This window comes from Vidua macroura, chromosome 1 (assembly GCF_024509145.1).
Source record: "Vidua macroura isolate BioBank_ID:100142 chromosome 1, ASM2450914v1, whole genome shotgun sequence".
Classification (NCBI taxonomy): domain Eukaryota; kingdom Metazoa; phylum Chordata; class Aves; order Passeriformes; family Viduidae; genus Vidua; species Vidua macroura.
This window is the reverse complement of record NC_071571.1, coordinates 133782390-133808839: the sequence shown is the minus strand read 5'-3', so window position 1 is coordinate 133808839 and position 26450 is coordinate 133782390. Positions and strand designations below refer to the sequence as shown.

The following is a 26450-nucleotide window of genomic DNA, read 5'->3' as shown; positions in this document are numbered from 1 at the left end:
TTAATGTTCGTGAGCTGCTTAACTTCTTTTGTATCTAGCCTTTTTTTAAGTATCTTGTTACAGTTTTTTAATAAAGAAATTACAGACAAAATACCAAGTCATACTGAAGAAACAATAGTTTTTATTTATTAAGCCATTTATACTTTAGCTAACAGCATACACTAAACATAGTTGGTCATTAAAAATCTGAATTTTGTAGCTAAAAAATTGACATGCAGAAGACATTTAGCCCACATTTTACAGTTAGCAGAGAATCCTGAAAGAAATGGGCCAGGCAACCCCTCCTTTTAACAGAATTGGTTTGAAGGAAAAGTAGCTTGTTCTGAAAAATCTCAAGGCAATTAGATTAGAATAAAATTCTCGAACTTCATTGTAGTGAGTTCTACTCTATGTTCACTTTTGAAGTGCTTGGTTACTTTTGGGGAGGGCAGTCTTTGACCATGATCTAGGACTTCTTTTCCCTAAGGCTTGAGAGATTTTTGAGTTAGAAATTGGTTGATGAAGAAAGGAGCTACTTTTTCTGTGTCAAAATAAATTCATGAAAGCTTAGCAGACTGAAGTACTGAGGGATTAGAGGTTTTGTGGTGGTGATGTTCTTTCTTGCTTCTCCAACCCCCATTAGTCCATGTTAATAATTTTTTTTTCTCCCTTTAGTTGGGAAGAGCTGAAGTACTGTTCCATCCAAATCCCAGTAGAATTCACCTTAGCCAGAGCTCCTCTGGGTTTTCCTTTCTGTCAGCTAGTTTTAGGATGACCAAAAGTTACCTACATCTGATTTTCAAAAAAAACTCGGTTTTCTTCATTTATTTAGTTGCTAAAGGTATGGAGTACAGTTGATACCACAAATTCTGATCACCAGTTGCCAAATTGATGCTGAAAATCCTGTTTTCTAAATAAGGTGGATTGTTTCAGGTTTGTGTAGTTAAACTGCAGATAAATAAATAGATGTAGAATTATTTCTTCAGGTACTAATACTTCCTCTAAATCGATCATCTTAGAAAAGGATAGTTTCAATGTGTGAGGATTGGAGCTAGATTTCCTGTTGTGACCTCCAGTGTATTTTAAGTTCAAAACTGTATTAGATTTTACTGTGCTAAAAATAAAAAGCAGTACAGCCTCACAAATCTAGGTAGAGGCATTTTAGCATAGAGAAAATTTACGCTGTTCTCTTATACTAAGGAGGATAAGTTACAAAGGTACAAAGCAACATCTACCTTATGCCTGGCTATCAAACTGCTGTGATTATTTCCACTACCAAAACTGCCTCTAACTGAAATGTGCAAAATTAGTAGAAAGCAACAAAAGAAACTGTTTAGAATAGGCATCAAAGCTCCAGTCTGTAAAATAAAGCTCCCTCACAAAGCTTTGTGAGGCTTGATGTACTAAGAAGTATCCAAGGCCCTTGGATGAAAGGCCATATATACATGTAAAGTACTGTATATATATATATGTATTGTGTGTATATGTATATAAGTGTGTGTGTATGTATAACATATAAATATATGTTATATGTATATATATTTCTGTATATAGATTAAGCATTTTTTAAGTCCTGTAATGTATAGCTAGACAAAAGTTATGCAGATAGCACAGTAGCTCACCATATATACACACACAAGGCATTCTGATAAGCAGAGAGGGAATTTAGAATGATATATTCTGTCGTCATTGACTTGAACTATGTATGTAGCTTTATAAATAGCTTTTTTTTCCTCTGTATGGTATATTTAAACTATATCAAGATTTTAATAAGAAAAATGTTTATTAAAATCATACACCTCCTCTCCCTTTGACTTAAGCCCTTCTGTTAGTTCACTTAAAGTGTGTTAGAGACTCTAACTAGTTAAATTCTGTTTACACTTTTTTAATAGTCTAAATCCTTAGCTGTTCACCATTGCTGAAAGAGGAGATAAAGGTAGCTACTAATAAAATGTTATGACCAACTACTAGAGTAGGTCCTAATCTGGATCTAGGAAAAACTGATACTTTAGTGCTAATTTCTGTGACTAATTCTTGGCTTTGGTTTCTTTTACTTAGCTAGCTGTATCCAACACAAGGTAAATCACTTGCTCCAACTTTGATAATTTTCCAGGAACGAAAAATTGTCATCAAGTGGTCTTTCCCACCTGTGTGGTTTGGAAGTGATTTTTCTTTCCTTTAGCAATTTAGTAATTTGGTCCCTAGATAACACGCAGTGATAAAGCTGGAAACTGGCAATCTTGTGAATCCACACCAATACCCTTGCCCAGCAGCATTCAGGGAGGCAAAGGAAAGGAAATTTTCCTCAACTCTTAAACAATGTTTATCTTTGTATGCAATTGTGCACACCGTACAGACATGCTATTTTTCAAAAGTTCCATGCATCTGAAGAGAACCATGTAGTGAACAGGGCTGCACCTCTCCATGGTAGTTGGTGTGCAGGTGGGAGTTCCCCAGCCACCACCAACTGCCTCCTGTGTGGTTGCTTCTCAGAGAGAGCCAGAATTCAGCACAGCTCCTGGTGACCCTTAATACCATGTGGAAGATTGTTCACTAAGTTTGTGTTAACCTCTTCCTTTCTATGCTAACTGCTGTGCCCTTACTCCTTCTTTATGGGGTCCCATAGCCTGTGGATTATGTCTCTGTGTGCATCTGTAAATGCCATTCTGAGCTGCTTCTGTGTCTGTGCTCTTTGCTTCACTGACACTTGGATTCTTCTAGCTTCCTCTCTGTAAGGCAAACTGCATACCTCATTTAGTAGCTCTGATTCCCTTCCTCTTTCAAGCTTTGTAGGATTTGACCTTTTTTCTGAACTCTTTGGTTTGCCTATTTAGTAACAGGTCTGCTAAAACCAAACAGAAAATTCTGCATGTCCAGATTAGCTGTATTTCAGCATGTGTGGCATTATATTCTGAGATAGAAGGTATATCCACATATTAAAATGCATAGGTGAATGGGTCATGTGAAAGCTTCAGTGACTACCTGGAACTCACAGTGCTGGAAGTTTCCACATGATCTCTGTGGGGAGGACGTGAACAGGCTTCACAACTGGAGTGTGGCCTCCATCACAGTGCAGTCATTGCCCATCAGGACTTCCAGCATTATCAGGAGTTCTGATGGATCCTTTGCTAGTTGGAAATTGCTTTTGTGGCTTTCACTTGCAGCTATTTCAGATTTGCTGAACTGAGAAGAGTGGAGGGCTTTTAATTTTTAATATATTTTAATGGATTTTTTGTGGAGTTGTCTTAGAGGATAACTCCATGTCTTGCTTGAAACACGATCCTGTGAGAGACTATTTTCCCCCTTTGTCAATGGCTTAATATAAAGGTATTTTTGTCTATTATCACCACAAACTACTATTATAGTAATAGACTATTTAGTATAAGAAGAGGCAGTTGGTTGCTCCGAGGTGTTTCAGGACTTTTCCATAATGATGAAACTCTTCAGTATCCCTTTGTCCAGTGGCAGTGGCAGCTAACCAAATGAGTATGCTTGTATACTGTAGTCATGTTGGAAAATAGATTATTGCCAAGCCTATGGTAAGGTTTTCTGCACAGAGACTTCAAGGAGACTTAAAGAAATTTTAGGCTTTAGACATAATGAAATAATTCAAAAATTGATTTTCTGAGAGGGAACAGTGCTAAGCTGAAAAGCAGATTTCACTTTAATTTATAAATGAAAATTCTTCAATTTACCTGAAATGGCATTTTCATATACAAAATTAGACTTATAACCCATTGCAAAAGGCAGCTGAGTATTCCCCCAAAAAGTAACATTTTGGGGAGGGAAGAAAGGTAGGACGGTTAAAACAGTGATGACTACCTTTGCCATAGCAGGACAGCTGCTGCAGCTGTGTGGAACTAAGGGAGGAGTACAGCTTCCATCACCTGTCAGGGAGCTTGTCCTAAATAGGACATTGTAGGTAATCTGAAATCTTGCAAAATTGTGCATAATGTATTTCATTTTTATGTGCTTGTCTGTATTTCAGTGTTGTGTACATGATTTAACTTTTATAAAACAAAGCTAACAGAAGTTGGCAGATTTTTGTTGAGGTGCAAGAACAGCCACATGCTGTTTGGTTAATCCTTTCCAGTATTCTTCTTTTTTTGTACAACTTTAGGCACCATGCAAGTAGACATAAGGGCAGGTGTTTAAGAAGTTGTCTCCAAATACTTGAACAATTTTCTATTGCTAATTATATTAATTTATGGTAGATCTTAATCCCTGTCAGGACAGGGCATTTCTTTATTTAGGGAACTCTGAAACAGTAGGTGGGACAATCAGATTTAGGAGCTAAGACAACTGGTAGACCAGTCAATGTCATTTAATACGAATAGTCTGCTGCTTGTTAGTTTTGGTTCCACAAATTCATGCATCTCCCCCTTAAACCACCAGCAAATTCTGCATTACACACACCATTAGAATTTGTTTGCAAATGGGTCAATTGGGTTTGCTTTACATCAGTCAGTGTTCCTCTGATTGCTCTGGACAAAAAGCTGGATTCCCTGCTACTCCATGTACTTGATATGAGTGGAGCTGTTGTTGGACATAAAGATTAAGCAGCTTGTCTAGGTATCTCTGGGAAATAAAACTTAAAGGATGTCTCAGAAATAACAGTACTCAGCTAACAGCAGATATGATCAATGTGAATCCACCTTTTCTCGTTTACTTTTTCAGTGTTCCTGCTGTGCTTTTAAGTCACTTGCTGCTCAGGCACGTGTTTCTGCTCCTCAGAAAACATGTAAGAAAACCAGAGCTGTTCTTGTGCTTAGTCACAGATCTCACCACGGAACTTTTCTTATCCCCTGCCTGGCGAGGCTTGGGCGTCTCTTACAAGGCATAAAACCAGGAAACAGATGCAGTCCAGAGGAGCCCAGCTGGCCTGACTCCCCCATCCCATGCTTGCGAATGGAGAGAGGGGAGGAGGGGAGGTCCCAGTTACTGTGGCAGCCTGGTGCCTTTAAAAAAAATACCCAAAATTCTTAAGGGCACACGAATTCTTAAAGCAGCACCGAAAGTTACCTTTCTGGAAAGGGGACACCCGAATCTTTTGAAGCTCTCTCTGCTTGCAAGGGAGAGAAACAAGTACCAGTCGTACTGCCACTGACGGGCCCTTGGCGAGCGCCTCCAAGCGCTGCGGCTGTGTTTGTTATGCAATTGCTGAGTCCTCCCCGGGGGAGGAGCGGCCTTGGCCATGGCTGTTCCCCCTTCCTCCGCCGCCGCTCCTCGCGGTGCAGTCCCGCCGGCCATGGGCGAACGCCAGGGCTCGGCGGCGCCGCAGGAGGCGGCGGGCCCGGAGCGGGTAAGGCCGGGCGGGGCGGGGAGCGGGGCCGGGCCGGGCGGGGGCTCCGAGAACGGCGCGGCGGCGGCAGCGCAGCCCTGTCCGGCCGGGCCTCGCCGCCCCTCCGGGCGCTGCGCTGCCTCCCCGCCGGGCCGGGCCGCCGCGGGGAGACCCCGGGCACCGGGGACCCGCTGCTTCGGACAGCCCTGGAAAGGACACGGACCCGTCCCCCCGCGCCCTTGTCCTGCCCGGGCTAGGCAGGGCCGGACCGCTCGGGCACCGCGGCCCCGGGGAGCGCTGGCAGCACCTGCGGGAGATGCGGGCCTCCGACCGGAGGCCGCGGCTGCTTGGCACGGGGGCTGGGCAGTGCCGCCCCTGCCGCCCCGGGGGTCCCTGCCGGGACCGGGAAGGTAGAGCTCGTCCTCTCTGCCCCGAGCTGCCGTGGAGGCAGGTGTGTGTTGGTGATGTTCCCGGCTTCCTAGGCCCTATGGACCGGGAAGGTCTGCCCCTGGGAGGCGTCTGAGCTACGTTCTGGTGTCCCCCCAGTATAACCGTGCTAAGCCAGGCTGAGGTGTTTGAAGAGAAAGGATCATCATGACAGGGAAGACATGGTCTTCCTGAACCCTTATGTGTCATCAGTACACAAGTATCCAAAAACAGGTGTGCCATGTTAAATACAAGTGTAAGAAACCCCTTACTCTGTCCCCCTGAACAGTGACATGCTGTACCCATAGTGAAGTGTGTGGCAGTCCTGTGGTCCCCTCAAGCATGTGGAACCAGCAGGTGTTGTGCTCCTCAGACGCCGTGCAGTGCAAACCATCTCTCCCAGGAAAAGTGATAGTCTTCCCAGTCTCACTGCTGGCATGGCCTGTGCTTCCCAGGGCTGGCCTGAATGCTTAGGAAGCTCATGGGATGCTCGTGCAGCTTCTTACTAGGGTGTGTGAGGGTTCATGGTCGCATACCATTGAGCGTGTGTTCCACATCATACTGCTGGTTCTGCCAGCACCTTTAGCTTTTCCCCTGCCTACAGCTGATGTAGGGCATGTAACTGTGATGCTTGCACATGTAGCCCAGCAGCTGTAACTGTGGGCTGATGGGTGTGTATATATGTTAATTATTTCCTAGTTTGTTTCCTTGTTTGTTAATTATTTTCTGGTTTGTTTCCTTGTTTGTTAATTATTTCCTAGTTTGCTGAATTTGAAATTAATGGAAGGCATTTCAGTACCCCTAAGCAGTTTTTGTTGTCCATTTGGTTTATTGTCATCACCAGAAGAGCTTGTCTCTCTCAGTTGCAGAATAACTGGGATATGATGTACTGGAGTGTGTCCAGCAAAGGGCTGATGATTAAGAGACTACAGCATCTGTTATACAAAGAGAGGCCATGAGTGCTGGGACTGTTCAGCCTGGAGAAGATTGCAGGCAATTTTGTGAGTGGCTGAAAACACCTAGTGGAGGGAATAAAGGAGACAGAGCCAGGCTCTTCTCAGTGGTGCCCCGTGGTGGGACTAGGGGCATTGGTAACACACTGAAGTACAAGAGGTTGCACTTACGTGTGAGAAAACACTTGTTTTTTCTGAAAGTGGTCAAATGCTGGCACAGGTTGCTCACAGAGGCTGTGTAGTCTCCATCCTTGGAGATACTGAAGCCTCATTTGGTTGACCCTGCTGGTGCAAGGGTTAGCCTGTACCCACCAGCTTCAGCTCTTTTATGCATTTGGATCACGTTGTCTGAAAAGAACGAAGCATGTACACATTATAAAATGGGTGCCCTTTGTCATTATGGTGAGTGTTGACTGTTTTATGCACCATCATAGCATTAAGAAAAATATCTGGGGGTGCAGATTGAAGTGACTTCTACCTTCTCCTGCCTCTCACACTCCTGCCAGTGCCCCTGGATCCAGGAAAGCAAGGCAGGGAATGCATTATGCTCCTTCAGCACGTGGTGATGACTGCACAGAAACCTCAGCAGTGATCAGAACGCGCCACACACTTGAAACTGAGTTAGAGAAGATGGGATTGCCTTGTAGCCACTGCCTGCCTGCCTGCCTGCTCATTTAGAGCCTGTGAAAGGCTCCTTTCACAGAGCCTGCCTGTGAAACTCCTCTGAACCCCTGAAGGTGATAAGGGAGGTGAGCAGGAGGTTTCGGTATGGTGTAGCCTCTGTGACTGACCTTTCCTTTTTTAAAATTAAAAAATCCCAAACAACCAAAACCATCCATTTAACAAGATACTGGTACAGTTTTTAAAACCACAGGCCAGCCAGCCTCACCTGAATCCTGGGAAAGATGATGGGACAGCTCATCCTGCAGTCCACCTCTAAGCACATGAAGACAAGACAGTCATCAGGAATAGTCACTGTGGATTCACCAAAGGGGACTCGTGCTAAACCAATCTGATTACCTTCTGTGATAGGACAATTGGCTGAATAGACAAGGGAGAGCAGTGGATTTTGTCTACATGGGTGTTAGCCAGGCTTTTGCCAATGTCTCCCATGGTACCCTCATAGTCAAGCTCAGAAAGTGTGAGCGGGATGAGTGGATGGTGAGGTGGATTGAGCACTGGTCTAGTTTCAGGGCTGTCACTGGTTGTGTCCCCCAGGGTTCAATGCTGGGCCAAGTATTCTTTAACTTATCCATCAGTGACTTGGATGAAAGGGGCAGATGCCTCCTCAGCAAGTTCACTGATGGCACAAAGCTGGGAGGAGCAGCCAATACCCCAGAGGACTGTGCAGCCCTTCAGAAGGACTTGGGCAGGCTGGAGAGATGGGCAGAGGAATAGTCTGAAATGCAGTGAAGACAAATGCAGGTCTGGGGAGCAATAACCCTGGGATCCAGTACAGGATGGGGGTGACCTGTTGGAAAGCAGCTCTGTGGAGAAGGATCTGGGAGTCCTGGAGGACAACAAGCTACCCATGAGCCAGCAGTGGCTGGGATAACAGGGAAAACTTTTGCAGTATTTCTCTTTTCAAGGATGTCAGCTGGTGCAAAAACAGATGAAGCTGGCTGGATGCCAGGCCCTGAGCAGGTGTGTGCTAAGACAAGGTGCTGAACCTGCCAACCCCAAATTCTCCCAATTCTAGTGAGTTATTGTAACCATCTATGTCTGGGAAGTAAAAAAGGTCTTCAACTCTCATCAACTGCCATCAGATGATGCTGGGAAATCTGTATCATGTGATTGAGTAATATTTAAAAATGGAATAAAGGGGTAGAATTATAATTGCAATGTGTTTCAGTGATGCATTCACTGGGGGTATCTGGGGTATCTATGCCAGTTATGCAATGTGCACACGTTTGGGTTTTGTTTGTTTATTAAAATCTGAATGGCATTATTTGCTTGAGAATATTTTCCAAATTGAAGTAAAGGAATGCTTTTTATTATGTGAGTAGTTATAGTCAGACTGGGTAGGGAAAAGACTTCCAGATACCTTCATGAAGGTAGAAACAATGTTGTTCAAAACCTTCAGCTCCCCTTTTCTGCTGTATTATATGGAACACCTTGTACACTGCCTGTACAATTAGTTATCCTCTACAGCAGTGTCAGTGGGATCTTGGAATCAACCCAGAAAGGCGTCCTGCTTGCTGAACTTCTGATCAGTGTGAGTCCCCCACCCTTCTGCAGAGGTTGCAGCGTGCTGTCCTGACAGCTCTTCACAGCAATGGTTTCTAGTAGGTGCTTGGTGACATGTCTGCAGGGATGCAGGGATTGATCCTGGGAGCAGATGTCCCCAGCCAGAGGTGAGGTGAAGGCCCTGGTCAGAGTGCCCTCTCTGCTACTTTTCACTGCCTGTTTCCTAAATATCAGCTGTCCCCACCTCCCCAGCTCGGCTGGGCTAGAACTCTCTGAGGAAGAGCTGTGCACAGATGTCCTCTGAAAGCCCACACAGAAAGATCAGTGTGGAGATGGGTGACTCCAGGCAGAGGTTTTCCTGCTGCCAGCTGCTGAGAAGAGGCAAGTTAATTTCATATCGAGGGAGAGCCTCCAGGGCAGCCTCCAGACCCATGCTGCTTTGTGGGCTGCCCTCACAGATTGCATACACAAACCTCCATGCTGACACTCGCTGTGGCACAGCTGTGCTCTGTCAATTGGGATTAGTTACTGTGATCTCATGGCTTAGGGCAGTCCATCCAGGTCCTAATGGCTGAACGGAAAGCAAATGGCTGGGAGGTAGCTGGGCAGTGAGCGTGGTGGAGCTGTGCTGGTGGCAGGCTGCAGCCCCGTGCCGTGACCTCACTCGTGTCTCCCTGTGTGTGGGACCGCAGTGGCTGATGTCTCCCAGGGCAGATTTCCCCCCTGTGCTGCAAAAGGCTTTGTCTTGGCACACAGGCATCGGGCGCTTCCTGTGCCGGCACAGCTGGGACGGGGCGGTTGCTGAGAGCTGTGCTGGGTAGAGCCGGGCAGGCAGGCAGCGCTGCCAGGAGCACTGATGGAGGGCGAGGGGACACGTACCCCAGCGGGCCAGGTGAGTGTCTGTGTGACACGGGTGAACTTCAGACCACACTTTTGAGATAGTGCGAGGAGGAGGAATAAATAGTGGTAACTTTAACCAGAGCTGTGCTTTATTTTCAGAGCTCATCAAGTGCTGTTGAAAATGGCTCCGACCTTGATGAAGAGCCTCTACTCAGAAAAAATCACCGCCGGTTCGTCATCTTCCCGATCCAGTATCCAGACATATGGAAGATGTATAAGCAGGCTCAGGCCTCCTTTTGGACAGCAGAAGAGGTGAGCCCTGGGCCAGTAGGTTGGCAAAAGATAGTCAGACCACCAAGGTCCTGGCACATCTTTCCTAGCTCTGTTGCTGGCTTCTGTGTTGCAAAGGTTGGAGTTAATTTCATCAAACATCAGGTGCCAGCACCAAAGCAGAACTCCCTTCGACAGTGGAAAGCAAGCTGCTTCCACAGGGTGATTCAGTAGAGCTGTTTTAGGTGCTTAGTTTAGGATGAGGTGGAATTGTGTCCTGGAGTGCTTCTCTGGTTATAGAGAAATCCTAAGTCAGATTGCTCTAATTTGTGGTCAGATAGCTCCTACCGTGCTGCGGTCTCTGAACCTGCAACTGACTGCTGATGTAAGGAGTAAGATACTCTGGGAAATTTCATGCTGTTCTTCCTTAATATTAGGTACCTAAATTTCCAGACAGATAGTGTTAATTTTGCTGAGAATGTGTTTAGCTGACTCCTTATTGCCCTGGTGAGGTGCTTGCCCCATGTTACAGTGCAAGCTCTAAGTTCTTCCCCGAGGTTGCTGGTTAGCTAGACTTGAGCTCATTTGTGGACAGTGGTCTGCAATTGCAGACGAGTGAGATGAAAGCACTGGCAGGCTCTAAATAGACCAGAAAGCATCATGGGATGATGAGGAACTGCCGTTTGTGGAGGTGGTATTTCATTGCTTCCCTGGGCAGCTGGCTGCCCTGTTGCAGCAGATCTTCATTTAAACCATTAAAGAAAAAGCATTTGAACTCCTGCCTTACCAGCATTTCCCTTTTACTACATTGCTGGTTCCTTCTTACACTGTCCTACCATCTGTGGGTCCTCTACATTTTTCACATCTGACTCTACTTTAGTGCTGTTTTGGTTCAGAAATCCTACAAACAAACAAAAAAGGACTGTGTGAAGGAAGCTGTGGTTTTCTCTCGTGGCTGGGGTTTGGTCTGATAGGCAAGAGCAGTTGCACAGCATTTGTTCCATACCGTTCTTTGACAACATGAAGGCTGAACACCTGCCAAAGGCAGAAGTCCCCTCAGTCCATCTTTTGACATGCTTGGTATAGCTTTCTTGGGGTATCAGCATTTATTTCAAGTAAAGTTTAAGTGTCTCAGAATGAGGTCTGGTTACTGGTGTGTGTTCATACTTGTGACAGAAAGATACTAAGGCTTTTCAAAATCTCATTTACTTATTCAGTAGACACCAACTTTTGTTCCAAATTACAAAAGCATAAACTGTGAATCAAGTACATGATGTTATTGTTGCAGAGAGAGACAATAGTTCTGCAGTGTCTCTGTTGTCTTTTACAGTCACAAGTGTTTAAATTCCCTACATGTAAAAATTTGAAAGCAAATGCCAAAACTCTGCCTCAGTCACTTGACTTGGGTGTTTGTTTTTACAGAATGACAAATGCAGAAGGACAATGTTTTCCTTTTTCTTTTCATTAGGTTGATTTGTCAAAGGACCTTCCTCACTGGAACAAGCTGAAAGCAGATGAAAAATACTTTATCTCTCACGTTCTGGCATTTTTTGCAGCCAGTGATGGAATTGTAAATGAAAACCTGGTGAGAAAGACAGAGGGCTTGAATACTTAGTCATGTTACTGTCTTATTAACTTTCCATTTTGGCTTTTTCACATTAATTCATAGGTTTATTAAATGTGTACTTTTTTTTCTTTCCATCTCACCTTTTTCGAGTGGAACAAACAGCTTGTTCATCTGGGAGCAGTGTTTGAGTTAAATTGGGTCAGCTGTGGTCATCAGGGCTCCAAATCACATCACTCTGGAACACTGTTTTTAAGTTCAGCCCCTGCTTGGCTGTGGGACGTGCATTTCTGAATGAAATAATGTAACCCCATATTGTTCTGTACTCATGTTAATTGAGAAGTAAGGAATACAGACCATGGCTGTACCATGTATTCCTCATTTTGGTAAAATCTGTTTTGTTCTCACTGAATGGCATCCTAGAATCTCTTAGGGCTGCAGGTGAGTGCTGCTAAAAAGGTGGGGAATTCTTCCTGTTGATATCTGTTCTGGGCTGGAGAATATCTCATCACAGGTTAGCAGTGGTATTTGTCTGCAAATGCCTAGTTTAAATCTCAAATGTTTGAATGTTTATAACATGCAGTATATATGTGCATGTATTCCATGAACATGCCTTATGTCATGCTGTTTATTTTTTTAATGATGAACACAAAGTCTGAGGCTTTGTTCAGTACTAAGTGTTTAGTATTGCATTATTTTGCTGTTATTCTCCTGTGTACATGTGCCCTCATGCTTCAGCTCTTAGATGTATTTACTTCTGGCTAGCTTGCTTTATTTTCTTCTGCACCACAACTATCCTATTGACATATCTGTGAACAAAGTAGGACAGAACTGCTCCCATCCTGTCTCTGTAGCAGAGATCTGATGTCTCTCCTGTTGAGCTCAGAGCAGTGTCATGCAGGACTGCTTTATTGTACTAACTGCATGCTTTCTGGTTTTGGCAGGTGGCACGTTTTAGTCAGGAGGTGCAGATCCCAGAAGCTCGTTGTTTCTATGGCTTTCAGATTCTCATTGAGAATGTTCACTCAGAGATGTACAGCTTGCTCATAGACACCTACATCAAAGATCCCAAGAAAAGGTAAACCTCTGGATGTGTTACAAACCTGTGGGAAATCTGTCACTGAAGCCAGTGCCACCGTTGTAGGGCAGCATGGCAGCTGTCTCCTGTTTTCATACTGACTTTCTGGGGGAACTGGGGAGAGTTCCTTAAAGCTTTCAAGGCCTGCATGTCTGACCCCCAAAATGGAGAGGAGTATTACTGACCAAGGCTTATTGTGGGAGTATCAGAAGGTTAATTAATATTTGTATAAATCTTTTATTGCTGGAAGCATGGAGTATGTGAAATGTTAAAGGTTAGATGAGCTTCTTGAGGTTATCATGCTCCTGCAGTGCTTCTCTTACATCAGCAAAGGATCAGCCTGAGGAAATTGAGTGCTCATGATTAAAGTAGTGTTTCTAATATACAGCAGTCAATGTATTGCATACTTTCAGCCTTTTTGTTGTCAGTGCTTTTTAACACAATTTGAACTGCTTATTTTTGAATTATTGAGTTCACCTTTTTTACCTGAAGAACTTCCTAGTCCAAACAGAATACATTTGAAAAGCAGCACTTTCCCTCAGAGACTCCACTATGGTGATGGTCAGGCAGAGCTTGCTTTCCCGTGGTGCTTTCCCATCATCATGTGTTGATGATGGTGGGAGGACTGAAAGGTTTCCTTTCAGGTTTTCAGCATAGGAACAGAGTCTGTGCATGTGGGACTTGTCCAGTTTCTTTTGTGGAGTTGGGCAAGATGAGGTTTTGCTCTGTGGATAGACTGAAGTAGCTGGCTTCAATTCAGAGAGAGACTGTGATCTGGTGGGTGAGCACTCCTGGAATGGGATGTTTGAGTTCACAGCCTTCCTCCCCTGAGCCCTTGGGGATGTTGCTTTCTGCACATTTGCCTCCCTCTGCTCTTTTTATCACAGATCACATCGTGGTTTAACCTGGCAGGCAGCTAACACTACACAGCAGCTCCACTGCCTGCCCCTGCCCAGTGGGGTAGGAGAGAATCGGGGAGAAAAGTAGAAGTGGTGGTTTGAGGTAAAGGCAGCCGGATAGGACAGGAAAATAATAATAATAATAATAATAATAATAATAATAATAATAATAATAATAATAATAAACAAGTGATGCACAATGCAGTTGCTCACTGCCTGCTGACTGATACCCAGCCAGTTCCCAAAAAGCAGTCCCTGGCCAGCTTTTCCCTAGTTTGTATTCTGAGCATGACATTGTATGGAATATCCCTTTGGCCACTTGGGGTCTACTGTCTTGGCTGTGTCCCCTCCCAGCTTCCTGTTCCCCCCAGCTTGCTCACTGGTGGAGTAGGGTTAGAAGCTGAAGAGTCCTGGACTTCGTGTAAACACTGCTTAGTCACAACTAAAACATCAGTATGTTATCAACATAATTCTCATTCTAAATATAAAACACAGAACTGTACAAGCAACTAGGAAGAAAATGAACTCTATCCCAGACAAAAACAGGACAGATCATCACCTCTTTGGGGTGGGAATGGTCTCTTACTTGGGTTAGTTCAGAGCCTTGCATAATGGGATCCTCTGTCTGGTGGAGCTGGAAGGGACAACCAGGGCAGATTTACCTAAATCACTATTTTGATGTTTTGTCTCATTTTCTTCTATAGGGATTTCTTATTTAATGCTATTGAAACAATGCCTTGTGTTAAGAAGAAAGCAGACTGGGCTCTGAAGTGGATTGAAGACCGAGAATCCACTTTCGGTGTGTAGCTTTTTATAAACTTGTTTCTATTGCATATCACAAACTGACTGTCTGTGAGTAAGCTGCACCCCTGGAACATGAAATGAAATTCTCCACAGATGTAGTGGGTCTCTGATTTAGCTAAAACCTAGAAGTAAATTCTGGTGAGCTTGTATGTTTTTATCTTCAGGTAGAGAAATAAAGAAATGGCAGTGCCCCCTGAAATCATATTATGAAAAATGCTCTGTCTTTTTATTGTCTTTATACTGAATAACCCTGGTTTCCTCAATTTTTGCCTGTAGACCTTATGTTCTAGTTTTGATTATTTCTTCTAATTGGTTCTTATTTTTCACTCAGTGTTCAGAACTGGGCAGCTGAAGTTCTTGCAAGTCCGGGTATTTTCTGTGTCCATGTTCCTATAGAGAAATCCATGTGGTTTTTATTGTAACTGAGGCATGACTGAGCCTGGACAAAAAAAGATTCAAGAACCATCTCTTTCTAGTGTTTCTGGTTTGCTGTTGGAACCAGGTTTCTAGTTTTTGTATCTCATTTCAGAGCTGGGACAGTGGTTCAGCTTCCATCAGCATGGTGCAGGGCATCCTTAGAAGTGTTCTGCATTCTTACAGTGTTGACTTGGAAGGGTTTGCTGTAGCTGAAATACATAATAGGTGTACTCTGGGGAATTTTTTTTAACGAACATCCTCTATATTTTGAGAAAGTGTAGGAGATAGAGAGATTCAGCCTGGTGAACAAAATAAATCTGAACATCATTCTTTTGCAGCAACTGTTCAGAGCTCTTGTTTGAGAGAGGTTCTTTTTTGTAGCTGTATATTGTTCTGTCCTGGAGCTCCCACTGCGTCCCCGGTCTGGCTTTGCTTGTTGTGTGTGAAACCCCTTCATCGTCCCTTTGTTTGGCTCCCAGCAGTGTGGGGTGTGCAGGAATCAGAAGGTTCCCTAACTCAAAAAGCAGTGTGCCCCCTGCTCCCTGCCCCCAAACTTAATGCATTTTATTCAAATAAGTAATCAGTCTTCTGCTTCATTAAACCTATATTTTATAAGCAGCCTTTCTCCATTCCTTTATAGCAGTAACCTACAAGATTTTTTGTGTTGCCAGAAAAATTCTTTCTTTAATAACTTCTCTGATACTTGTAAGTTGGTATTGCTCTCTGTGCTTTTTCCTAATTTGAATTTCTTCAGATGAGCCAGCAGTGGACATTTGTATCTCATAGAGGAAGTGGGACATCTGGCTACTTTGGGTTATTTTTTAAAACAAAATTCTGTGCAATTCTTATTGGGAAAAAGCATGAGAACTTAGTGCCAAAGCTCTTCATGTCAGAACATACACAATAAGTCTGTGAAGTTGTTTGAAGTAGTGTACATGGAATTATGTGGCTTCACTAAACAGTCAGGTGGTCTTGTAGTCTGAAGAAATACATTTGTGTAGAGAACAGGGAGAACTGGGACCAATAATGCCTTGCTTTCCTAGGATTAAAGGTGGGATAACACAAGTAGTTATTTGTGTCTTGACTTATGTTCTGTAGACTTTCACTCTTTTAAGCATATGTGCTCTTTTAAGAATATGTGCTTTTATGTAGATTCCCAACAAGAAGAAATTGTGGTGTAGGGTTTTTTGTTTAATTTAGAAGAGATTGGCCCTTTTCTCAGTTTTGGCTGTCAGTTACACAGCTACTTTTCTGCCTTTCAGGAGAACGAGATAATGGAGTACTAATGTCTTGGCCACTTTGGACAATTACCTTCTTTTGCTTCGGACCTGTGGCAGTTTCAGTGGGTGCCCTGGTTTTTCAGTTCTGCTGGGGTTGCCTATGGCTGAGTGCTGTGGGGTGTGTAGACCTTTTGTACATCAGGATCTGCTGACAGATGTAGTCAAAGACAGCATCTGGTGCTGCAAAGGGGATTGCTTTTCTCCAGCATCACTGTGTCTGATGCAAATGGTCCCTTTTGCTGATGAGCAATAGAGCAATTTGTGTCTAATGAAAAATGTGTTATGTTAAACAGGTGAGAGAGTGGTTGCCTTTGCTGCAGTGGAAGGCATCTTCTTTTCGGGTTCCTTTGCTGCTATATTTTGGCTGAAGAAGAGGGGCCTGATGCCTGGATTGACTTTCTCCAATGAACTTATTAGCAGAGATGAGGTAATGTGGCATATCCTACACACTGAAGAAAAGTGAGTTTCCAGGGCAAGGGTAGAATTATATTTATGAAAAACCCGTAGTCTTGACAGAGGAAGGGGAAAGAAGCAGACTTTTACCAAAAATTACAGAATCATAGAATCATTTAAATTGGAAAAGACCTTTAAGATCACCAAATCAAACTGTTAACAGCCACTGCCAAGTCCACCCCTTAACCATGCCCCTAAGTGCCACATTCACATGTCTTTTAAATACCTTCAGGGATAGTGACTCAACCACTTCTCTTGACAGCAATTTCCATGAAGTTTTGTGTAATATCAAATCTAATCCCCTGCTTAATGCAACTGGAGGCTATTTCCTCTTGTCCTGTTGCTTGAGAGAAGAGGGCAACCCACACCTCACTGCAACCTTCTCTCAGGCAATTGTAGAGAGCTCAGGTCTCCCCTGAGCCTCCTTTTCTCCAAAATAAACACTCCCATCTCCCTCAGCCAATCCTCCTAAGACTGGTGCTCCAGACCCTTCACTAGCTTTGTTGCCCTTCCCTAGATTTGCTACAGCACCTCAGTGTCCTTCTTGTAGTGAGGGGCCCAAAACTGAACACAGGATTCAAGATATTTCCTCACCAGTGCCCAGTACAATCACCTCCCTGGTCCTTTTGCCACGCTATTCCTGACACAAGCCAGGATGCTGTTGGCCTTCTTGGCCACCTGGGCACACGCTGGCTCATGTTCAGCCACTCTCAACCAGCACCCTCGGGTCCTTTTCCACTGGGCTGCTTTCCAGCCACTCTGCCCAAGTCTGTCGCACTGCATGGGGTTGTTGTGGCACAAGTGCAGGACCTGGTGTTTGGCCTTGTGGAACCTCATACCATTGCCTTCAGTCCACTGATCCAGCCTGTCCAGATCCCCCTGCCTTCCTAGCCTCCAGCAGATCAACATTCCTACCAAGCTTGGTATCTTCTGCAAACTGACTGAGGGTGCACTCAATGCACTTTACCACTGATAAAGATATTAAACATGACTGGCCACTCAGGCCAGTAACATACATATATATATATATATATGTGTGTGTGTGTGTTTGTGTGTGTTACATGCATATATATATAACATGTATATATAGCTAACATAACATAACTGAGCCCTGGGGAACCCTGTCTGTGGCCAGCCACCAACTGCATTTAATTCTTACCACGTTTTTTGGCCTGGCCATCCAGCCATTTTTATACCCAGCAAACAGCACTGATGAACTTAAAGCCTGGGTGCCGCTGGGTCCCTCAGCAGAAGTACCTGTTTTTAAAGGGAGTAAACATAAATACTGGTGTCCCAATTGTGATTTAACCCCAGCCAGCAATCAAGCCCCATGCAACCACTCTCTCACTCCTCCACCAGTAGTATCAGGGAGAGAATTGGAAAGGTAAAAGCTGGAAAACTTGTGGGTTGATATGAAGACAGTTTAATAGGGAAACAAAAAGTCACACACATGAGCAAATCAAACCAAGGAATTAATTCACTGTTTTCCGTGGGCAGGAAGGTGTTCAGCCATCTCTAGGAGAGCAGGGCCCCATCATGTGCAACAGTGACTTGGGAAGGCAAATGGCATTACTCCAAACGCTCCCCTCTTCTTCCTTCTTCCCCTCACTTCATATACTGAATGTCACATGGTCTGGAATATCCCTTTAGTCAGTTTGGGTCACCTGTCTTGGCTCAGGACAGGTTTTGTGTCTCCTCCCAATGTCCCATGCACCCCCAACTTCCTCACCTGGGTGGTAGTATGAGAAGCAGAAAAGGCCTTGGCTCTGTGTAAGCCCTGCCCAGCAATAGCAAAAACATCTCTATATTACCCACCCTGTGTTCAGCACAAATCCAAAACACAGACCCATACCGTACTTGAAGAACACCAACCCTACCCCAAAACAGCACACCAGCCAAAACCAGCCAATGTATATAATATTATCAAAAGTGGATTTTTTAGATTGAAGGGGATGTTTGTTTTCCTCTGCTGTGAAGGGAGGCAAAGGCCCAGCTGCTCAAGGAGTGGGGTGGAATTGCATGGTTCCCAGCTGTAGGGGGGGCTGGCTGGAGCAAGGACCTGGATAGTGTGTGACTCTGAGACTTGCTGTGCTTCAGCTGCTTCAGGCAGGTTCAGGTGGGCTCCAAGTAGCACTCCCCACCTGCACCCTCCAGAGCTTGCAGACAGCCACCTGCATCCATCACTGAGGCAGCTGTGGCAGGTTGCTGCAGAAGCAGCAGATACCATTCCTCTCCATGGTCTTGTGTTGCTGCACAGCAGTAGAATCTCCTGGGAGGGGGCAACTACAGATCTGCCTTGGAGGACAGTAAATCTTACCTTTAGATGTGAGGTGTCTGAGGGGCTGCATGTCAGCACACCAAATATGACAGACCATGTGTTTACAAGTGCCCCTTCTTTTCACTGCTTCCTTCCTTTCTTTTTCCTTGCTCCCTGCAAGTTGGCAGCTGTTGTTTATGGCTAGGGACTGTGCACTGCACTACTTAGCTTGCTGTCAGCACTGAAAAAGTAGAAAGACCAGTTTTGTATGCAGTATAAACATACTAGTGGTTGTAACTTAGCAGAGCTGGTCTTAATGTGTAAAGAGCTTTTTTATAATGGAGGTGATTTTCATAGGTTAGATAATTTGCTTTGAAATGAGACATCTTATGACATGTCTTTAAAAGACACTTTTGAAGAAAGTGATATGATGAGTAAGGAAAAACAAATAGTTCTTCAGCCTTCACCTTCCTTGTGTCTTCTGTGAGGCATCATGAACTGATCCATTTGAGTGAGGCAGGATTTGTTTGTTACAAGGATCACTTGCAGGTGACTGCATGTAACTGTACTTTTCTGCAGAGTCAAGCACCAAAAGACTAAAATTTTTTTGAGCTCTGCTGGCGTAATTCCAAGTGCAGTGCTGTTACAAAGGTTAAAGCCTGGTGCACAGAGCACCTGCATTGAAACCCAGTGGCAGTAAAAAGAATCCACAATGGAAAACTGCAAACTGTTTTTTGATGCACCTGGACAGATAAATGATCAATGCTCAGTGTGTTTTTTGAGCTGCTGGTTCTGTTCCCAGGCTGTTCTTGAGCTGGTGCATCTCTGATACTTAAAGGTGCAAAGCTGGTGGGAGCACCGGTCAGCAGAGCACACCGGTTCATGGAGAAGCCAGGCATGTCCTACATCCTGCTGGTGATGTTGCCCAGGATAAGACTGTGGGAGCCTTGCAGCAGGCAGCTATTGTGGTCACTAGAGGGGGGGATATTTCCCAAATTACATTACTTCAGGGCTGTTTCATGACTTTAATCACAAGGATTTTATAGCCTTTCCAAAAAGGTTTTCACAGAATCACAGGATTGTTAGGGTTAGAAGGGTCCTCTGGAAATCATCCTGTCCAATCGCCCTGCCAAACAGAGTCACCTGAAGCAGGTGACACAGGAGCATGTCCAGGTGGGTTTGGAATGTCTCCAGAGAGGGAGACTCTGCAATCACCCTGGGCAGCCTGTTCCAGTGCTCTGTCACACTCAACGTAAAGAAGTTCTTCCTCATATTGAAGTGAAACTTCTTGTGTTTTAGTTTACAGCCATTGGTCCTCATCCTGTTGCTGGACACCACTGAAAAGGGTCTTGGCACCTGCCTGTCCTGGCTTCAGCCAAAGACAGGGTTAATTTTTTGCAGTAGCTGTGAGAGGTTAGAGCCTGGAGCTGTGTGGCTAAGACCCTAATGTTACTGGGTATCATCTCAGATCATTGACGGGGTGGAGAAAAGGGATTCCCTCTCCTGCTTTTAAGAAGGGTGTTCCTTCCAGTGGGAAAAAATGTATTTGGGAAGAGCAGGTGGGTATTTGTTGTGGATTTTCCATGTAAATAGCTTCATCTTATACATTTTGTTGTTCATATTGCTGTCAGTGTTCTTTTCATTATCTTCTTGTTTCCAGTAAATGATTCTAACCCATCCTGTGATTTTCACCTTTTGTGCCTCCATTCACAGACCAGGAAGGGGCAAGGGAAAGCCAGGGGTGTCTTGGTGAGGGCAGGGAGCAAGCAAGAGGCATCTGGTTTGGGAGAGTCTTGGTGGGGGCACTGAAGTGGGGAGTACCATTCCTAAACCATGACACCACCTTTGAGATAATTATATGCATTAATGAGATCCCCTCTAAGTGTTCTCTTCTTCAGATTAAACAGGCCCAGCTCCTGCAGTTTCTTCTCATAAAAAAGATATTCCAGACCCCTCATCATTTTTGTGACCTCTGCTGGACCCTCTCCAGTAGCTCCTTGTCTCTTCCATACTGAGGATCCCAGAACTGGACTCAGCAGTCCAGATGTGACCTCACCAGGGATGGGCAGAGGGAGAGAATCAACTCCCTTGACCTGTTGGCCACACTTTTCCCAATGCACCCTGAGATACCCTTGGCCCTTCTGATCACACGAGCACTGCTGGCTCAGTCAGCTTGTTACCCATTGAGACTCCCAGGTCTTTTGCAGAAGAACAGCTCTCTAGTAGGTCAGCCCCCAGGTTTTGTTTTGACCCTTGTTAATGATAATACTAGATTGTCTTGTAGCCCATAGTCTGCCAAATTCTTTCTGATTGGTTTTCACTCTGGATGTGCCCTCTTGGTATTTATTGGCTGTAATCACTACCTTGCAGTTGAGAGGAGAGATGGTAGCACAGTGGTCCTTTAGGCTGGCAGTGGTAGGTATGGCTGAAGCCAGACCATCAAGCTGTACCCAGGCAAGTTAAAGAGAAGCTGAGGTGCCTCTTGGAGCAGCTGCCTGGAGTTGCTTGTCTCCTTACCTTGTCGGGAGACTTTTCTGGAAATCCTGGAAAGGAGCACAGTTTACTAGGCTCTGTGTAGGATAGCTGGGTGAAATGAGAAGGGGAGTTCAGTTGGGGAAGAGATGATTTGTTAATTTTGGGTTTGGTGACTTTAATCTGGATCTGCCTTTCTAAAAATGCTGTTGGGAGAAGCGAGGGAAGAAATGCTAGTGAAAGAATTTTAATCAAGTATCTCAAAGCAAAGAGCAGGTAATCAGCCTGTTTTAACTCATAAGTAGTTTTGCAGGTCTTGATGTAGAAGTCTTTCAGCAAAATCATCCCTGACAGGAGGCAGAGACCAGCAAGGCTCTGTGTAGGATCACTCACAGTAGAGCAGCCCTCAGAAAAATTTTACCTGAGAAACATGTATGCCGAACATTATTTTGGCACATGTGATTTGAGATGTTACTGGGTTGTAAACTACAAGTCCACACTACATGTGATAACATTAAGACTTCCATAAAAGCAGGAGGCTGGGAAACTTCAACCCAAATGAGACTGCCTGAAAATAAGAGCAAACTATGGGGAAGAGGGGAAAACTGACTGTTTTTTTCATTGTTCTCTTATTTCAGGGTCTACACTGTGATTTTGCTTGTCTAATGTTCCATTATTTAGTGAACAAACCATCAGAAGAGCGAGTCTGTGAGATCATCGTTAATGCTGTAGAAATTGAGCAGGTAATCTTGGTTGTGACAACATTGTGGGCAGCACAGGCTCAGTCTGAGGTGTGAAAATAAACAAATTAACTTCTAACTTTTGCGATTCCATGTTTGATACTTGTCTCAGGCTTGATTCCTGATGCATTATACCATTCTTCCCTCTTCCTTAATGGTGACAATAAGAGTCAGAGACTTCTGATTCAGTTGTCAAGCAACTGGGGCAAGCTGAAGCTGGCAGCTGGTTTTTTCCTTAATGACAGAAAGGAAGAAAAGCTGTCTTATTTGATATTGAATAGAATAGTTCCAGTTGGAAGGGACCTGCAGTAATCATCTAGTCCAACTGCTGCTGTCTCTTAGAGAGGAGTTTGTTTACATCTGTCCTTTCAGGTACTTTGTCTCTCCCTATTGTATTCACATCTCTGCTTGTCCTCAGGAGAAGGCAGAGTCTGCTCTGGCCACGAGTATCATGCTGTCTTCTGGCTTTTTCTGAGGTTGATGTCAGGTTCTTTCACGTGAAGTGCTGCCCTTCTGCAGGCACAGTTTTCTGCATGGCTGAGTGTTTGGCAGGATTTTAGTTTAGCTTTCTTTCCTGTTGTTACCTAACTACTATGATGATGACAAATGCTCCTTCTTTGTCTCACAGCACTGACAGGTATGCATTGGTGCCTGAATATACACATGCCTGGGTTCAGCACTCATATATATCACTGCCCTCTGATCTGTCATTCTGTGGTGGCTGGAAGCCAGGAAAACTGGTGATTTCTTGATCTATCCTTGCTCCCACTAGTATGGTCCATAGATTTATTGAAGTTGGAGCTTAAGCTTACACAGAAGCTTACACTGGGGGATTGGAAAAAGGCAGATTAGAGGGGCAGTGATAAAAATCTTGTGCCTTTTCCAGAGTAACAGGCTAAAAGTAAAGGAAGATACAAACAGTTACTGAAAGCAGAAGATATTTGTTGAATTTAGTGATGTGAGTTATTTATTCAGACAACTTCCTGGGGAGTGTGAAACATCACAAAGTATGTTACTGTGAAACACAGGTGTCTTCTCTCCTTTTTTTCTTCTTAAATCTAATTTCTCTAATTGCCATCTGTATTTTAATTCTAGGAGTTTCTAACTGAGGCATTACCTGTGGGTCTGATTGGAATGAATTGCACCTTGATGAAACAATACATTGAATTTGTTGCAGACCGATTACTAATGGAACTTGGGTTCTCAAAGGTAGGAGATGCAATTGCTCCAGATGCTGGCCTGCCAGTGCAGCCCAGGAGAACTGCCAGCACAAAGCACTCCCTTGTCATGCTGGGAAGCAGGTCATATTTAGCACATGGACTTCCTGTGAGTGACAGCTGAAACCACAGCATTCATACCTATGCTTCACTGTAAAAGAGCAAGAACAATCCAGGCCTTTGTTTCCCTTCAGCTGCTCAGCAGGTTTGTAATGGGAAATGTAAGCTGTGCTCAGATGCTGCAGTGCTTGAAGAATAACAAGCACCTTGCACAAGTGAACTTCACCACAGGCCCAACTCCTGGGAGTGGCAGTACTGAATTTGCTTAGATAGGGGTCCATAGATCCTGCAGGATATTGCAGCCAGAGGTGGTCTCGTTTGAAAGAGTTTGACAGATTTTGTTTGCTGTGGGGTTTTGAAAGCATTATTTCCCTGTCAGAATCACCAGTGTGTTTTCCATCCCCAGGTCTTTAATGCAGAAAATCCTTTTGATTTCATGGAGAATATATCTCTGGAAGGAAAAACAAATTTCTTTGAGAAGCGGGTTTCGGAATATCAACGTTTTGCTGTTATGGCAGAAACAATGGACAATGTCTTCACTCTGGATGCAGATTTTTGACAAATTGCCAAATGAATGGTGACTGTTTCCCTCTCCTCATCTCCCTATATGCTGTGAAGTTGGCTTAATTTCCTCTCATGGAAATCAGAGTGTCCTGGGATATTTTTCCTGGGTTTTCATGTTGTTTGTCAGAAGAGTAAATATATTTCTCTCTGTGTCATTTGAAAAAAAAGGGGGATAATTTGTAAAAAAATTATATGGCTTTGTAAAAGGATGGCCTTTTAAAGATTCCCTTGATTCATCTGCTGTCAATGCTGTCTTTAAAAATGACATGGAATGGATTTTTTTAAGACTTTTGGTAGTGTTTTAAGAAAGCAAACTGCATATTTACCTCATGTTACGGTATTTTAATCTGAAAACCAGCTGAGGTATCACTCCATGTAAAAATGTTGCTATAAATTATTTTCCTGTTTTCTGTTTTCATATTTATAGATTTGGTATAGAGTAAAAGCTCTTCTGTTTCATCCTGTTGCAGATATAGTAATAATTGAATGTGGGAAGACCGTAGTGAGGTCTGAACTATGGAATATTATTAAACCTGGGAATTATGTGTAATCCCCCCATTAACCTGGATTCTGTCTGAAAAAGTTTTTGCTTGGGTTGGAAAACTGGTGGGTCTTGGTAGGCATTTAATTCATATACATGTTCTTCTTGTGTTATAGCTGTTAATGAATAGGTCAGTGGACTTTGAATGGTCCTTGAAAAGGCATGTCTGTTAACAGTGGAGAAAAACCACATCCCATAGTTCTTTGGCTTGTGTTTTTCCATGCTTCACTGATCAAGTGCCTTATTAAGCAATCTGTAGTTGTATTTGTAGTCATCTGACACTGAAACAGCCAGCTCTTGGTGTTGTCCATCTCCCCTTGTCATGCTGGGTGATTTGATACTCTCCCCTTCTTGGTTGAACTTGTGCATTGAAGGGGTGAGAAGAGATGTCATTCCAAGGGATTATTCCTTGAGGTGCTGCAAACAGATTACTTGGGCTGTAAGGAAGCACCCAGTAATGTATGAACATATATCAGGTTGTGTGTTTGATGTGAATCATTGGAATATTGTCACAGAAGAGCTTCTGAAAGAAGGTATTAAGCATTTCGAAACCAAACCAGAAGTAGTATGGAGTAGCAGCATCTTACAAAGGACTGTTGTTTGGGTTTTGATTGTGTGCCTGAAAACTGTTTGTAATTTTTTGATACCACATGAAGAGAATGGAGTGATTGAAGAGTGGCTAATGTGCTGCAGTGCTACTTGGGGTGGAAGGGATGCTATTCAGCTGTACCCAGCTTATCTGCAAATAAATAGGCTCTTTTTTTCCAAGATGAAGTGAATATTCAAGAGCTAGACAAAGGGTTCTGCTTTATTAAACCCAAGCATTTTTCATAATATTCAGCATTTCGTGGAAGAGCTTTTTTAAGTCTTACTGTTGCAAATATCTTGTGCTGCTTTTGATACACCTAGCATGAGCCAAACTGACAGCCCAGGGTTATCAGTGATGGGGTAGCACAAGTGTTATTTCCCTGCCAGCCCAGATCAGCCACAGTCCTGGGTACCTGAGTTCCATGAAACAGGTCCACTGCCTTAGCATAGTTCCTAGTGAACAACTGTCCCTGCTGTAAAATAAGCAGCAAAATTGACTCAGTTCTTTTAGTCTCTGTAAAAGATCAGGAGTATGTACTGAGCATGGAAATGGAACAGCTTTTTTTTTTTTTTTTTCCCTACTAGAGCCTGCATCATTTGACATAAGGTACTTGGAAGAGGGCAGAGTGGAACGTTGAGAATACAGAGAAAAGCTGGAACTGATAGCCCTCACTAACATACTGGAACTGCAAGAGAACTGTGGACTCAGACTGAAAACACAGTGCCTTTTGGAAATACTGAGATAGGGGAGAAAGAGAAAATACTGTAAATGGGTCTGTTGTTGGAGTAATAGAACCTATTATGTCACTGAAAGTACTAAAAAGCATTTATTTTGAGTCTTGTGAATTATGATGACAGTATAGAGAATATTCTAATATGAAACTGCAATGTGCTCAGGTTCTGTAAATGTATATGAGATACCAAAGTCTGGTACAACACCTCCCACTTGATTTGTGTGTAAAATATGTGTGTCGTTTCAATAAAATTTGAGTGTGGGGAAGCCCGTGCTTTCATTTACAAGTTACTTGCCTCCTTGTGAAATCCAAAGTGATAAAATTGGGATGTGACAGAGTAAGTCAGTATTCACAGCTTTTGGATTGTGGGAGAAAGTTACGAGTGCTCCATATATTGTCTTGCACTTTTTAAGGAGCTCTTGACTTGCTCTTTCTTGTTCCTGGCAATAGGTTTTGCAGTCTAGTGAGGTAACAAGTGGGTTTGGCATTTGTTTGTTTTGTTTTGTTTTTAATTGGGATTTTCTGGCACAAGGAGAAATCTTTTGAATGTCTGTAAGTGATTCCGTCAGGTACCGTCAGTGGGCGGTACCTGATATATGAAGAGCATCATGCCCTTGGGGCAGGCGCCCTGACTGCCTGGGCACAGCATTATCAGGTTCAGGCCCTACGCTGGGGCCAGCCAGGCACCTGCCTGAAGCCAAACACTGGTCACCTGGGTCTGAGCTGGCACAGCTTCACACCTGCTTGTGTAGGCACTGTCAGGGCTGTAATTTCAAAAGTCTTGTCCCTGCAGCCTCTTTGTGCCTCCTTGAGACAGGCATGATGGGCAGAAGGTGCCTTCTTCCA

General features: G+C 43.9%; 1 protein-coding gene across 2 annotated transcripts; it reads left to right on the top strand.

Annotated features, from left to right (window-relative positions):
* The first annotated feature begins 5052 nt into the window (after positions 1–5052).
* On the top strand, positions 5053–25894 carry RRM2B (ribonucleotide reductase regulatory TP53 inducible subunit M2B). 2 transcript variants are annotated; one of them, XM_053999810.1, is made up of 10 exons: positions 5053–5281; positions 9826–9978; positions 11405–11521; positions 12445–12578; positions 14182–14276; positions 16272–16405; positions 21799–21903; positions 22996–23109; positions 23584–23754; positions 25456–25894. In XM_053999810.1, exons 1-9 carry the CDS (start codon positions 5174–5176, stop codon positions 23734–23736), a joined length of 1113 nt encoding a protein of 370 aa, XP_053855785.1. In that variant the 5' UTR covers positions 5053–5173; the 3' UTR covers positions 23737–23754; positions 25456–25894. The 2 variants fall into 2 exon arrangements, with proteins under 2 accessions (XP_053855785.1, XP_053855794.1); XM_053999819.1 differs by lacking the exon at positions 11405–11521.
* Positions 25895–26450: the final 556 nt, after the last annotated feature.